This window comes from Anastrepha obliqua, chromosome 1 (assembly GCF_027943255.1).
Source record: "Anastrepha obliqua isolate idAnaObli1 chromosome 1, idAnaObli1_1.0, whole genome shotgun sequence".
Taxonomy (NCBI): domain Eukaryota; kingdom Metazoa; phylum Arthropoda; class Insecta; order Diptera; family Tephritidae; genus Anastrepha; species Anastrepha obliqua.
This window is the reverse complement of record NC_072892.1, coordinates 162,396,414-162,412,651: the sequence shown is the minus strand read 5'-3', so window position 1 is coordinate 162,412,651 and position 16,238 is coordinate 162,396,414. Positions and strand designations below refer to the sequence as shown.

Sequence of the window (16,238 nt, the reverse complement as noted above, 5' to 3'; positions counted from 1 at the left end):
TTCTTCCACAAGAATTTTATTTAATTTTTAATCTCAATTTAATATGGAATAAATGTAAAAAGCCGTCAGAAACAAATTATTAATAATCAAGGTTTTTTATCGCTTAACACTAGCAATAGTTTTACTAAAATTTCGTGAACTATATTACTTTTTACCCACAAAGTTGTTTAATGATTCAGATTTTAGTTTAATTTTCGTCTAAATTTTGTATCAAATTAAAATCTTCATTTATATTATCTTTCAATTTTAATTCTAAGAAAATTAATTGATTTAACACGAAAAGCGTTGTAAATATTAACAAAAAAATCCCCTTACACTCAGTTATGCTCGCCACTGTAAATGTTGATAGAGTTATTCATTTGCTTGTTTTGTCCATAATGGACCAGAAATTGACTAGTTCATCAAATGATATAATCAAAGCGCATTCATTAAAGGTGATCGCACTAGAACAGCAACAACTATTTTTTTACATTGGAATGTCACAAAAGAAGAAAATAGAAAAGGAAAAGAAAAGTAAAACAAAAAACAAAAAAAAAGCAAATAAGAAAAAGAAAAGGAAAAGAAAAAGAAAAATTACAAACTTCGCTGAACAGCCGACATTAATTAGAAGCTCGGATCATGCGACGACAGTGCGACTTCAACGGCTTTTCATTATTTTATTTTTTGTTTGTTGGCCGCACTGCGGGAGGAAAAATTAATAAATCAGCCAGTCTACTGCTATCACTTTTAAGATTCACTTTGGGTATAATCCGGATGTTTATGCTGACAGTTTTCATTACATAGGGCCTCGCCATTTTAATTCCATGGCGAAAGGATTTTTAGAGGTGTGCTAAGTAGCAGACCGTTATTCGGCTCTGCGTGAATTTGGAAGAATCAGCTGATGGGCTGACGTCACTTGGGCCACGAAGCGTTTTGTTTACTGAGATTGTCTTAGTGATATAAGAAGAAAGTCAACCAATGGCAACTCTTCGTTGCTCTCTGAATAAACGACAAGTGTGTGAATACATATGAAATAATCGTGCAGAATCTCCCAAGTGACTTGCCAGCCAAAGTTCCCCTCAATTTTTTTTTACCATAGCTAAATAGCAAATCTGATAATCTACCATCCTTACCTTAAATCTATGAATGAACAAATTCAGCAGCAAAACAAAGTAGTTGTATGATCAGCTTAGAACTGGTAGGTCTGACTGCCGGGATTTTATTACGATTTTTGTTTAATGCAATTATTTGCTTATTTTATTTCTGTTTTTACAATATTCTTCTTTTTAGATTTTTTCGTATTCTATTGTTTTTTTTTTTTTGTTTTGTTCCAAATAAGATTTGAGTCTTGTTGAATTTATGTTTTGAAATTAATTTAATGGAAAAATATATAAATGAAAACAATATCCGTATAACAAAAAAATGTTTGTGCATTGTAGCCTTCTTGAACGCGTGATATCATACCATAACTACAGCAACGTACTTGAATTTTGCGCTTAAAATTACGTTCAAGTCTAATATCTCATACTCCCTAATTTGGAGAACAATTCTGTGGCGACTCGAATTTCATCACTTACACTTGTTTATGTGTATCTGTATTTGTATTTAATTTTATAGGATTATAAATTAAGCAGCGATTAGCAGTCGACTGGAACTTTATTATAAGAACCAGCAAGATGCTCTATGTTTTTATTTTATTTTTTATATATATTATATATTTTTCTTAATTCATATTATTTCACCTAATTACTTGATTTTTGAACTTTGATTTTCTTTACTAATATAATACCCACTGAAATTGTTTTAGAGAAATAAGTAAGATTCTCTGATTTTCTATATTTGTATTTTATTTTATTCTTATTAATACTTTGTTTTTATCTTTTAATTTTTTTTTTTATTTTTTTATAATTTATTTTTATTTTTTTAATTTCTTTGTATTATTTAATTATTTATAATATTTCACCAATTTTTTTATTTTTGAACTTTAATTTCCTTTATTAACGCTTGTACTTTTTTCTCTCACTTAGGGTTGCGTTGCATGGAGATATTATAACTGGCGCTGTCAGCCTGTCGATCATTCGTACTCCCCACGAGGCTTCAGGGTACGATATATTTTTTCGAAAACTCAACAAACTATTCTCCACTCACTCGCTTGCCTTGCTTGCCTGTTTGCATGTGTGGTAAATATTATTTCTTTTTTTTTTTTGTTTTTGTAGGAAGCGCGCGGCGTCTATGTCTATTATTTGGCTAAAATCAGTGAACTGTTGGACACAGTTTTCTTTGTGTTGCGCAAAAATGAACGTCAGGTTACATTTCTGCATGTGTACCATCACTCGGTAATGCCTTTGATTTCATGGGGCACCACCAAATACTATCCCGGCGGACATGGCACCTTCATTGGCTGGATCAACTCATTAGTGCACATCGTCATGTACACCTATTACTTCCTATCGGCATTCGGTCCCAAAATGCAAAAGTACTTGTGGTGGAAGTCCCACATTACCACAATGCAAATGGTAAGTCGAAGTTTAGTAGTAGCGTAGAGGCCAGTTATTCGGCTTTAAGAGCATTTCATCGGTCGTATGCCTTTATCCGTCCGTTAGACATCTTTTTTAAAAGCTTCGGTTGGGCACCCGGGTCTGGCGTTTTTTCGTTCTGTTCGAGGGTCCCTTTCAAAAGTCGGTAGAAAATTAAATTTTAGAAATCCACCTGGAATCTCAAGTCGTTAGCTGTAATAAAAATTTGTTAAATTCACGTCCAAAGTTTAAGGAGGCCAGTTTAACTCAACGGAGGATTATTTGCTTGTATGGGTTTTAGGTAATTGGTTCAAGATGCTTGGTTGCATATTGAAACACTAAAAGATAATTTAATAAAAGAAAAAAAAATATTATATTGTGGCCCCAACTTAAAAACTGCTGCGGGAGCTTGTGATAAGTAAGCTTCAACTGCCAGCACATATTAAGCATAGTTTCCCCGATTTAAAACTGCTAATTTTAGTGTGGGAGCAGGCCCGACGAGGGGGGGGGGGGGGGGATCGGTTACTTTTTCCCCCGAGCCCGGAGTTCTCAGAGAGGCCCGAACCCGAGATTATACGTATTTATATGAATTAGACATTATTGGAAAGGGCCCGCATTTGCAATTTTCCCCCGGGGCCCGGATATGCTCTCTACGGCCCTGTGTGGGAGACAAGAAATAGATTAGGCAACTAATCTTTGAAGACGCAGCACTGGCTGTAAAAATCGCTGAAGGTCAGTGTCAAAGCAAAAAAGACTCGCTGGCAGTTACACAGAAATCTCATTCAATACAATCCAAATTTATTAGCAACGATTCAATAGCCGAGAATTCGAATGTCATAAAAACTGAGCTCGAGGAAACTTGAAGAACATTTGAATTTGAAGAACATCAAAATACGAATTTCGACTTTGACGTCAAAAATGTGCGGGGAACTTTGACTGCCAAGTAACTTCGACAATCGGCAGCCCAATTCTGCACGATCATTTCACAATTATTCACACACTCGTCCAATCAGTCGTTGTTCAGACGGCAACGAAGTGTCATTGGTTGATGTTTGTCGTATATCACCATCACAGTCTCGGGGTTTTTGTAGACACACTCCAAGTGACGTCGGCCCATCAACTGATTCTATCAAATACGCTGAGAGCCGAATAACGGTCTGCTAAACAGCACACATCTTTTTAGCGCAGAGAATAAAGATCCAGCTACCACGTTGGCTGGGTCATATCGTCCGAATATGGTAGATACAAACCCTCCGGCTCCGAAAGCATTCGATGGGGTACCAGCTGGTGGTAGTAGAGGAAGAGGAAGACCTCCTCTGCGTTGGAAATATCAGGTGGAGAAGGACTTGGCTTCACTTGGTGTGTCCAACCGGCGCCGGTTAGCACGATAAAGAAACGAATGGCGGAATGGAATTAAGAAGAAGAAGAAATAGCACACCTCTAAAAATCGTTTCACTATGTTTTCTACCGCATGAATAATGCAATACGACAATGCAAATAGATAAAGTATTTCGCTAAATATGATCAACCAGAGACATCGACGTCCATAATAAAGCTAAAGCCAAATAATAAAGAACGAGAAGGAAACGACTGGTGCGCTTTGTTAAACTCTGCCAAAATCGCGTAAGCGGTTATCGCGCCAATTAAGAAGAAGAAATAAACAAGACTCGCAGATTAAATGTTCAGTATCAGATCCGCTTCTATTAGCCACTCAAACCAGATGAAAACCTAACATACTTGAATAACCCCGGCCGCATATTGGAAATATTGTCAACACATATTTTAAAACACGCAAAAGAGAGGTCTTACTCCACCCACATTACTCACTAGACATTGCATCTTCCGAATACTGAGTATTCGAAACCTTGGAATAGAACTTGACTGCTCAACACATCCATATTTTCGAATAAATTGCAAACTGGTTAACTTCATATAAAAACCAAGTTATTTTTCGAGAAGCAGATGGACCGGAGTAGTGGCAGCGACGTATACTACATAGAAGGTAGTCCACCTCGCGTTTGGAATATAATTTAATTCGGCAACAGAAAATGCTTTCATGACGCATTCGTCAACCCATAGTGAAAAGTTGACGAGTTGAGTTCACGAATTCTGACTCTCATCTTAATAATGGCAACTTCAATTTAATGTCTCCACTCTTCAAACGTCACTAGATGGTTGGCGTAAAGTTTATCATGGACGACGCCATACAAAATATTTGTCTAATGGCGTCAAATTGCAGCTTTAAGATGGCGAATTGACGTCACTGTTTGAGCTGATTGTTCGGTTTTCGTTGATTTTCGAATATTTTTAATGTATCCCTACTTTGCTTAAGCGAACCGCGACTAGCTTTATACATTTCTAATTGTGTGATTTCACAATGGCGAAACAAGCATTAGAGTTATACAAAAATCTGCGTTTTTTATTTAAATCAAATTTCTTCCAAAATATTTTCGAATCAATTTCGAATTTCGAATTTCAAATCGTACGATTTCTAGCACATGCCTGATAAAATAAATTATTGCCAAACCATTCACTGAATTTTCCTCCTTTCGTTTGTTTTGGCCTTTTGGTTAGTATTGGTAAGGCACCTGACGTCAGATTTGTCAAAATCGGGAAAAATAAAGTAACTGTTTTGAGAAGACGCCACCTTCAGTACCCAATTCGCCATGTATTAAACAGTCTTTTGTTCAAGGCAAATCTATTAGGTCACTAGGTCAAATTTTTTTTTTCTTTCGGCGTGTACATTTGGATGTCGGCAAGGCAAATCTATTAAGTGAATGCGCCTTGGATGTCGGCACAAAATTGAATTGCGAAACATATTATTTACACTAAAATTTGTAATTGGAAAATTGAAATTTTGCAATGAATTTAAATTGAAGTGGCTTTTTATAAATAAATAAAATAATGGAAAAGTGCGCAATTTGTTTACAAAAAGACAAGGGTGCAATCTGAATGGTTGAAGTGGTCCAAGTCATGCCGACCAAAACTTAAGGGGTTACATACGTCCAGCAGCGCCAAAAATGCGCTAAAAGACGGTTTTTAGAAGGGATAACAATAAAATAAATATAAAAAGTGTATTTTAATTTTTTCTTACAAAAATGAGTTCATACAAAATCGCGTGACCCAAAGTACAAAGAAAAAAGGTGCTCCACGGTTAACATCATTTCTCCTTGATATGTTGATGGATCTATAAAATGTAAAAAAAAAAAAAACTTTGACGTGGCATTCTAATTTGCAAAACTTGTTGTTGGCCTAGTGCTACCACCTTTAATGAATTCGCCTCAAAATTGAGAAAAAGCCTAAAGTTTGAAGTTGTGCCCCCAATATAATGCAAATATCAATCTATAACTTATAAAAATTTATAAAGGGTGTTTAAGTTTCAAGGGCCGGTGTTGATTTTGAATAAAATACAATTTTTTTAGGAAATTATTGTCATTTCTATTTATTCTGATAATATTGGTATGGCTCAATTAATGGAACAAAATATCGGTCAAATGGCCGCCGCGACTTCGGCGGCACACATCCATCCGATGGTCCAAATTTTCGATGACGCTGAGGCATAATTGAGGTTCTATGCCGTTAATGTGCCGAACTATCACATCCTTAAGCTCTTGAATTGTTGCTGGCTTATCGATGTACACCTTTTCTTTCAAATAACCCCAAAGAAAGAAGTCCAACGGTGTCGTTGCTGTTTAGGTGTGGTTCACATTCAACATCGGCCCTTGAAATTTAGCCACCCTTTATAATAAATATTATCACATGCACTTATCGCTCTGCATGACTCTTTAATAACTTTTCTCAGTCTTCTGCATCATCATTTTCTTTTTTCGTTTTTTTTTTCTTTACAGGTCCAATTCTGCATGGTCTTCCTCCATCAAACTCAACTACTCTACACCGATTGCGGCTATCCCAGATGGACCGTGTGCTTCACCCTGCCCAATGCCATCTTTTTCTACTATCTCTTCAATGACTTCTACCAGAAATCGTACAAGCAGAAGAAAGTGCAAGCAGATGCTTTGAATGCCAAGTGCGCCGTCGCCGCCGCTGCTGCCGCTGACACAACCAAACCCACAGTCACTGACAATAACAATAATATCGTCAAGAATTTGAATGATTTGTCAAAAGCAGCGACGTGCGATGCACAAGCGAAAAAGAATCTGTAAACCACAGCTCAAAGATTAAGGAGAATTGATACGACTCCAAGAACTGCCAATATACATAAACTCATAAGCGCAAACGCACACAACCAAACTTACCGTATGAATGTGGCCTATCTCTCTGTCTCTCTGAAAGTTGTGTTAATGGTATTATTTATAAGTGCAATCCAGTTACTCTTTTTTCACTACACTTAATTTTTTATGTTCTATGTATGTGCACATAAGTGTACATATACACCTGTATGTTCATATTGATAGTCCGTGTGGGGGTTTTTTTAGTTCTTAGCTGTTATGTTTGTGTAGTGTCTCGCACTAGAAATTCCTTGCCAATTATTTTTTAAATGATATTCTCGCTCCAGTTAAAGTAGAAAACGCTTCAAGTCATAAGACATATGTACGTATGTATGTGTTTAATTGATTCACTTGAGAAAAATCATAATGATTTTTCTTAATTGTCGCAAATACAAAGCATATAAATAACCCATAGCCTGTATCTTAAGCTAAGTCAGAACAAGAAATGGTTGTATACTCGTATTTATAAATATTTTATGTATATATTAGGTTTTGTAAGTATGTATTTTAAATAAATGTTTAGATTTATGTACCGGTACATAAAAGTTAAGAAATATGCGAAAATAAAACATTTGTATTTTAACAAAAAAAAATTCCGTTTTATTTTATGTTTTACTCATTGCATTGGGGAAATGTAATATTGAATAGACTCCTGCGTGTTCGTATTTGTTGTTTATGAAGCGTAAAAGCAATTGAGCGGCCGCCGTAGCCGAATGGGTTGGTGCGTGACTACCATTCGGAATTCACAGAGAGAACGTTGGCTCGAGTCTCGGTAAACCAACAAAATGAAGAAAATTTTTTTTCTAATAGCAGTCGCCCGTCGGCAGGCAATGGCAAACCTCCGAGTGTATTTCTGCCATGAAAAAGCTCCTCATAAAAATATCTGCCGTTCGGAGTCGGCTTGAAACTGAAGGTCCCTCCATTTGTGGAACAACATCAAGACGCACGCTACTAATAGGAAGAGGAGCTCTGCCAAACACCTAGCAGAAATGTATGCACCAATTATTTATTTTCATTCTTTTAAAGCAATTAAAAGCCGTAGTCAACCGACTAGTTTCACGCCACCAAAACACAACACAACAGTCCGACGGTTCATCCTACAGCGAAGCTGATTTGGTAATTACGTCTAGAGGCCGTCGTGGTCAAGAAGCTCAATCGTCAGTTACATTCGTCTGGTGTTCGTCTCGCTGCATTTTATAAATATGGCAGTTGTTCTTGCTGCTACTTTCGTCTAGAATCATTCTTTCGCCTTCAATCAATGCCTTACAAAAGCCCTCCACTTTTCATCCGACTCAAGCATTTGTGGGTCCAGATTATTGGGCGCTGAAAATACACCAGTTTTGTTTGCTAAGTGGTCGCGTTCCATAGAGAATCTGCTGTAATAAAAGGCCACATCGAATACGGACTACCAGACAAGTGTAGGCGAGACAGATATATTTTTGGAAGCATTCGTGTCCGCTTAAAAGCTGCGTCAGGAAAAAACAGCGTGTCCGTATTTTCGAAAGATCCACTCGTTAATCCGAGGAATCAACCTATGCCTCCACCGACCTCTTGCTGACTGGTCCCATTTTGATTGCCATTCAGCTATCAAGACAGAACATTCTGCTTGTTTGAGTTCCTCTGTTGGCGTGGGTTCTTGTGAACAGTTCAGTAGCCATTTTGCTAGCTATGGCTTAGATTGCATCGTATTTGCCTGCCCGTCCGTCTGTGCCCACGATTAGTCGAGCAAAAATTAATTTATTTCAGTGAAACCTCGTATTCTCTACATGATACTCTTTCGACTAAGTAATTTGGCATTGAAAATGAGCGAAAACGGAAATCTAACCATGCCCACTTCTGGTATAATAAATAAATAATTGGCGAGTAAACTTCTGTTACGTGTTTAGCCTGCTATTTGTCTTTCCTTCGTCTTTACCTTTTCCCACAAATTGAGGGACTTACAGTTTTAAGCCGACTCCGAGCGGCTCCTGTTTTTATAAGAAGCGTTCGTATAACGGTAATTAAAAAAAAAAACAAGCAAATTTGTTATATGTTAAGCAAAATTACTCAAATTTGGTACAAGTGATGAGTTAAGAAAAAAGAAATACCAAGTCGTAAGCCACGCCTACTTTTGGGTAAATCCGTGTATCTCGATAATGACTTAATAGAATCCACACAAACTTGTTACACGTATTGCTCCCTACCTGATTTACATCCACGCCCACTTTATGTATGCTAATATCGAAATTGTATCCGTCAACAACAAGCGAAACAATTCCGAACGCCGGGCAAAGGAATTTCTGATAAGATACTTTCATTCAGCAAAGTAGACTTAAGACTTTTAACTGGTTACTTTACAGACCACTGTAGCCTGAGATATCACTTAACCCTCGTTGGGCACCGTTTTTGAAACCTTCGTTTGGGCACTGGTCTTTTTCCTTTCTGTTCGAGGAGCCTTTTTAAAAAATTATATCCATAGATCGATAGAAAATTAAATTTTAGGAAGCTACCTCGAAGCTTAGGTATAGTAAAAATATGTTAAATTCACGTCCAAAGCCGAAAACTCTGGTCAGTGCCAGAAACCGTCATCTGTCGCACCGCCTTTGTGCGTGTCCTACAATAGGCATAAAAAGTTCCTTAGTGGTTTTGTCGTGTGTCATATAAATTATGGAACAATAAACCCCAGAATGTGGTAACATTTTTAAAGAGTCTTAAAATATGGGGTACCCCAGCAGGCTTTGCGCGATATATATTTTTTTTGGTCGCAGTGCGTAGTCGTAATATATTAATATCAAATTTCTGTCCGTCTGATGTTAGGTTTAGGTTGATATGGTTGCCCAGGGAATGGGCACACTTGGACGAAGAAGGATTCGTCCTTTGTGATGCCATTATGGAGGGGTGAGGCGGGAGAGAAAGACCGATGGAATACAGGGAGAGGGCGGGGAGAGGTGTTGCTGGGATGGTTAGGAGCGTGCGGATCACGAACGATGACTATGTTTGCATCGACCGCTTTATGCTGCTGATGAAATTCATCAGATTTTTAATGTCAGCGCCAGCTATATCAGCAGGCGTGGCAAAGAAGTAGGAGCCAAGATGCCTAGATCTTAGCCCCGCCAGAGCAGGGCAGCTAAGGAGAAGGTGCTGAGATGATTGATGAGGTGGATCCTCCATACATCCAGCGCAAAAAGGACTCGAGGTGATTCCAAGTCTCACAGCATGCATTCCTCGCGCATTGTGTCCTGTGAGAAAACCCACTAGATTCGAGAGCTGATATTTTGTCAGCCTCAGAAGCTCGCCCGAGCGCCTCCGGTCCACACGTGGCCAGAAGGATTTCGCTACCTTACACGTTTGTGTACTTGCCCAGCGCACGCTGAGTTTGTGCAATGCCCACCTGTCCAGGAGCAGATCGCAGGTAGTCAGGGGGCCAGCTCATCCGCCTCCCAGTTTCCAGCAATGTCGCTGTGACCAGCAACCCAGATGAGGCTGATGTTAAAGGATTCGGACGCAGTCGAAAGCGAGGTCAAGCATTCCTTGACCAATTCCGAATGCACCGTCATAGACCCGAGGGCCCTTATTGCCGCTTGGCTGTCGGAGTAAATATTTACTTTCCGTTAATACGCGTTTGAACAGCCAATCGACTGCCTCCGTCTGATGTTACAGGCTATTGTATATAAGTTAGGTTGATTGCACAAATTAACAAGCAGACCAAATTAAATTTTACTAAAACGCGTACGGGCCATAAGACGGCAAGAAATCAAAAAAAAATTGTGGCCGTAAGACACTATTGGGTAGTTTAGGGCCCAGGTGCGAGACTCAATGTTCTCAAATATGTTGATTGATAATGTGCTAAGAGGAAACACCTCAAAGGCTTGAAAATATCCAGCTATTGGTTGATTTTAAAAAACTTCGTATAAAGTAATTTTTGAGATCACTGATTACGCGTCTGAAATTAGACTAGGTTAGATTGGTTTTTCCAAATTCAAAATAGTGGATGCAATATAGTGCACGACTTTTAAAAATAATCTTCAAATTGTCTTGAGAGTGTTTATTTTCACTAGAAATATGAAGTCCTGGAACTGTTTGTCAACGTAATTTTTTAGCTCGCGAGTTTTGGCACTTATCTTGCCTTTGGCAACTTCGATTTCATGCCTCAACTCGTGTATCTTCTCTGGATACTTAGATAATACGATTTGAAAACCTTAAAAGAATCCACTATGCATGGCTTCGATAAGCTCCGCGCATGTTTCTTCAAAACTTGTACTAAACTTGTACGAATTTGCAGACACAAGAAATTTTTACTTTAGCATGCAAGGAATTCAAACATCCAAATATTACTAAAGTGTGTTTTGCAATTTTACGCAGATCTTTACTGAAATGGCCGCCGTAGCCGTGTGGGCATTCTGAAGTGCACAGATTCAGATCTATTCTAATTAATTAATTCTGACTACCCCAATTTTCAAAAAATTAGATTCTTTTCACATTTATTTATAGTATAATATCTTAAAAATATGGTGTGAAAATTTAAAATGAATCCGACAAATTCTTTTCGAGTTATTCAACAATTAACAAGGAGCGCTTGGGCGCTCCGGAGCATTCGAAAGCAATTAAAGCGCGCTAACAATAACACTCGAGCAGGTAGAATGCTACGTAGTCAACAGCAAATCGATATTTACGAAGCTGCTAAGGCTAAGGCTGAAGAACTACGAGTATTATATGGCCCAGGAATAGATGACACCGTGTAAGTATTTAAATAATTCGTATAACTCTATATAAATCGATAGCAAAACTTTAAATGCGTTTTTCTCAAAACTATGCTTTTTGAACTGGTGATTAGTGTAATTTAAAAATCGCTTAGTAAATTTCAATAAAATGTATACTGCATTTGAAAAACATAAAAAACATAAAAAGCTGTGTCTGATCGAAGGGTTTTTTTTATTTCAAAAATTTCGATTTTTTAAAACAATTACTTGTCGATTTTTTTATCGAAAATCTGAAAAATATTTCCTGAGGCCACCATATCGCTAATTTAAAAAAACATCGGTCAGGAACAAGATTATCTATTGATAAAACTAATTTCTCTTGTCCGATTGATTTTAGATGAATCTCAAAGAACTCGTGATGATTACTGCAGGGGACATCTGTAGAAACGGGATCCACACAAACCGCGATAACTTTTACAATTATTATTATTTTTTTTTTTTTAATTTTGCTGAAGTTAAGTCTAAATATGACGTATTAATGCTATGTTTTTATTTTTATAAAATAAAGCAATTGACTAGCAAAAAAAATTATTGAAAATCATCATTTTTTCGGACTTCTGACTACCCCTAACCCCTTAATAATTTCTATTCAAAGAAGACAACTAACTTGTTAAAGATACCTAATAATGAAGAAAAAAACGCACTTCCATTTCAAGTGGTGATAAGTGCACGATTTTTGCTAGAAATGAAAGGCATCCCCAATTTTATGGTACCTCTGAATCGCAAATGGTTAACAGGCCAACCATTTTCATGGCAGAAAGGTTGACTACTATAAAAGTCATTAAACATTTTAGTATTTCATGTCTGCTAGAATCTAGAACCCGGACCAGTATGCCACTCCCAAACATGCTCAACTAAGTTGGCAGGACAGCGCATGCGATAGAGAATGATTATTGGAGCAATAATTTAAGACAACCTCCACTTCAACAAACTAATTAGAAACATAATCAAATATACATAAATGTATAAATTTAAAATAACAGTTTCATTCTAAGCTCTTTAAAATACATTTTATACTCTCGATAAGATCTCATGTTTAGAATGATGCACACCAATATGCAGATTCACTTTCGTTCTGTTTGCCTCACAGTGATGCAGTTCCGAAAAAATATGATCAAAAAACAATTAATGTTATTATACTCACTTTCGAAGGCACTAAGTGCAATGCATAGTTTAGAATTACGCAGCAGGTCAAATCTTGGGTAAAGTTTTAAGACAACAGATTAAAATTTTCAAAACCCATCCCGAGTAACAGCTTAAAGCATATTACTTGCACACTTACTGCTGTCCTGATCACTTGGTGGAGCGTTTGTGATCTAGTAAGTTCTTTGTACACATTTTTTTTTAATTTCATCAAAACTTACCAAAAATAATTAATTGGCACTTACACCTCGAAATTAAGCAGTGTCAGGCATGGTTAGTACTTGGATGGAGGACCGCTTGGGAACACGCGTGTTGTTGTCTTCCAACGCAGTTTTATAACCCATTGAATTTGTGTATAACAAAGTTCAAGTTTCAAGTGACTGCAGGTCAGTTAGGTCAGTGAGGTCTTCCATACAAAGTAAATGGGCGAATTTTTTCTATGTGGAACAAAAAGCTTACCATCATCAGCAAAACTTGAAATGTAGTAGAGGTTGCGCCAAAAGCTACTTTTGTATACTAACTTTTGCATATTTGAAATATGTAAGTAGCGGGCGGGCCTTCGATTGATTTCAGAGTTGAGAGAATAAAGAAGGTTGCGCATACCGGCGCTCAGTGAATTCGTTTGAAACAGCTGCTGAGTGTTTGAGAGGAAGACTCCGCGGAAAATTGTTGGACCTTTGCACATTGACGACGGCGAATATCACAGGCGCTGGAACGATGAGCTGCATGAGTTTTAGGATGACATAGCCATAGTTCAGTGAATAAAGATTCAGCACCTCCGTTGGATGGTTCATATCGTTCAAATGAACACAAACACTCCGGCTCTGAAAATATTCGCTACGATGCTAGAAGGTGGTAGCATAGAAAGAGGAAGGCCTCCTCTGCGTTGGAAAAATTAGGTGGAGAAGGACTTCACTTCGTGGGCCTAACTGGCACGAGAAAGGAACAGTAGGCGCGCTTTATCAGACTCGGCCAAAATCGCTTAAGTGGATATCGAGCCAATCAGATATACAACGAAGATAGCTGAAAGACCAATAACGATGTTTTCTATTATAAAAGGAGTAGTTTGAGATACTACATTTGAGATACATATTTTGAGATACTACATTCCACCCTTAAAAAAACCAAATGTCACATGATGTTACATAACCTCAAATGTGACCAAAAATGACCATGACAGACCATGACATTCTGGTGCTGTTCACAGATTCGGGTTCAATACGTCAGGAACTCCCTTACAATATCCACTGCCATAGTTGTAATCCACCGAAGAAAACGGAAACAATCTTCCTCTTTTTGAAAACCTCGAAGAGATGGCGACATAGACGTAAACAACCGCATAAGGTTTCCCAATGGCACAGATTGGATATAGTCGAGAAGTAAAAACTCGTATAATTTATTGGTAGCGAAGATATGGCAACAAAATCGTGCGGAAGTCCTAATTAGATTCTTGGTGAATCACCACTCCAACCAACCAATGTCAAAAACTTTTGGAAAATTGCTGTCTCCGAGACCAATAAAAAATTTTTTTGTTTGACTGTGAAGCTACTATATTTACGACCTTTAAGAAAAAAAGTCGCAAGATGTTACATAACCTCAAATATAGCCAAAAAGATGTTTTTTTGTTTTTTGCATTTTCAAGCCGGAATATCTCGAAACCGTGGCATTCAGTGGTTAGTCTCAGTTTCGGGTTCAGCACGTCTCGAACTTTCGGAAAATTGCAGTCTAGTTCTTAGTTCTGAAAGTCAATCAAATTTAGTAGGGTTATATAATTAAAGGTTATGCTATCCGCTGTTCGTGGTAGCCGAATATGTTTTACGTGACTACCATTCGGTATAGCCCGGACTCGAATCCCACTGGGGGTATAAAACCCCAAATTATAGAAAAGGTATATTATTTTCTAACAGCGGTCACCCCTAGACTGGCAATGGCAAACCTCCAAATGTGGTTCCACCTTGAAAAACCTCCTCGTAAAAAATTTGCTGCCGTTCGGAGACGGCATAAAATTGTAGGTCCTTTCATTTGTGGAACATTTTTCACTGCTGTTGCAGTGAGGCGAGTTGGTGTGGTCGGTTGGAGATATGATTTCCGATACCGTTAAATTCTTTTTCACAAGGCGTGTGACGTAAACAATTCCGAAAAGCTTCATGCACTTAAATATACTTTTTCTTGCTGCTGATGGCCTACTGACTTAGACCAAAATCATTCTAAATGACTTCAAAAGCAGATTAGCAACTTGGAATATAGCAGGGCCAAGCAGGACAGCCATTTGAATAAAATGTTTTCTGTAGTAAAGCTAAAGTTATTGAAAAATATTTAATGGTGTTTTTATAACATTTTTATAAATGAGTCACACAATTTATATCACACTTGAAAATAGTCCGTAATGCAATTAGATCCAAATTTCGCAAGTAACTTTAATGTTTTCGATTTGCCGAAATTGCTGATGAAAAATGATGATCAACAATTCTCTAAAAAATATTTCCTTTTTTGAGTTATATTCATTTTTTTTTTTTGTTTTTGAAGTTAAAATTTTCCAGTCCTCGTTGTTCACTGACAAAGGAACCATTTTTCTGCCAAATCGAGTAAAAAATTAGCGAAGCAAAATCATATGTGCCGAGCACTTACTGAAATAATTTCAAACAACCCGAGAGGTGTTACTTAAGGCGGCAGATACATGTAAAAAAAATTTTTTTTTCATAAAATGTTAATATAATCCTTTAAGAATATGTCAACAAATTTTTAGACCATAAATTTAAGTATTTCTTATAATTTAGATCGTCAACCGTGACGACTCTATTCGTTACGTTCGAGCGCTGGGAGAGAGATAGCTCGAAAAATTATTGACCGATCTCCCCGGAATTTTGCACACATCTTTTCTACGATTTACCTTCTATGTGTTTCAAGTTTTCGAAAAAATTATTTTTTCGAAGCAAAAATAGTAGGAAAATTCGCCTCAAAATTCTTTTTTTTTAAGCATTTTATTCCGCGATTTTTTTCACTTATTGTTAATTCATATAGAAATTATGACATTAATAAACAAAAAAAATTTTTGGTTTTTGGTATTCACACAGGTCACTGACGCCGATGCTACAATGCCCGCCGATTGAAAAGCCCCGCTGCGACCTTCCTGGAAGAATTGAGTGTACCTCCGCCATTTTAAATGATTAAAATAAAAATAAAAAATTTTTTATTATTTTAATGTATAAAAAAACTGTATGCCAATTTTGAAAAAAATATATTAACCTTTTTATTTTAAATAATTTTAATGAAAATCAGAAAATATGGCCGTTTACAGATCCCTTTAAACTGTGAAAAGTGCAAGAACTTATTTTTTTTTTTTTTTTGATTTTTCGCCAACCTTTCCGTTTTCTTTACCATTTTGCGCCACAGTAAACTATAAAACACAAATCAGCACTGCCACTAAGTATCATAAATTGAGCAGAGACCTTGAAATTATTTTATAAACCATAATTAACATACAAATACATGAAAAATAAAGACGAAACAAAAAAATAAATTTTGAAAGAGATAAGTGAGCACAAGAATTATAAGAACAAATTAGCATAAACTCGAATTTAAAATCTAGTTGTAGATATGAAAAGAAGGAGGTAATATTTTTATTTCAAAGA

At 37.0% G+C, this 16,238-nt stretch overlaps 1 protein-coding gene across 2 annotated transcripts in view; it reads left to right on the top strand.

Moving 5' to 3' along the window:
• LOC129253369 (elongation of very long chain fatty acids protein AAEL008004) overlaps nucleotides 1-7,256 on the top strand; it is a 42,940-nt gene extending 35,684 nt beyond the window's left edge. For both annotated transcript variants that reach the window (XM_054891724.1, XM_054891725.1), the window contains 3 exons: nucleotides 2,007-2,081; nucleotides 2,196-2,495; nucleotides 6,344-7,256. In XM_054891724.1, the coding sequence (XP_054747699.1) occupies nucleotides 2,007-2,081; nucleotides 2,196-2,495; nucleotides 6,344-6,658 (690 nt within the window). In that variant the 3' untranslated portion in view covers nucleotides 6,659-7,256. The remainder of the gene's footprint in view (nucleotides 1-2,006; nucleotides 2,082-2,195; nucleotides 2,496-6,343) is intronic.
• Nucleotides 7,257-16,238: the final 8,982 nt, after the last annotated feature.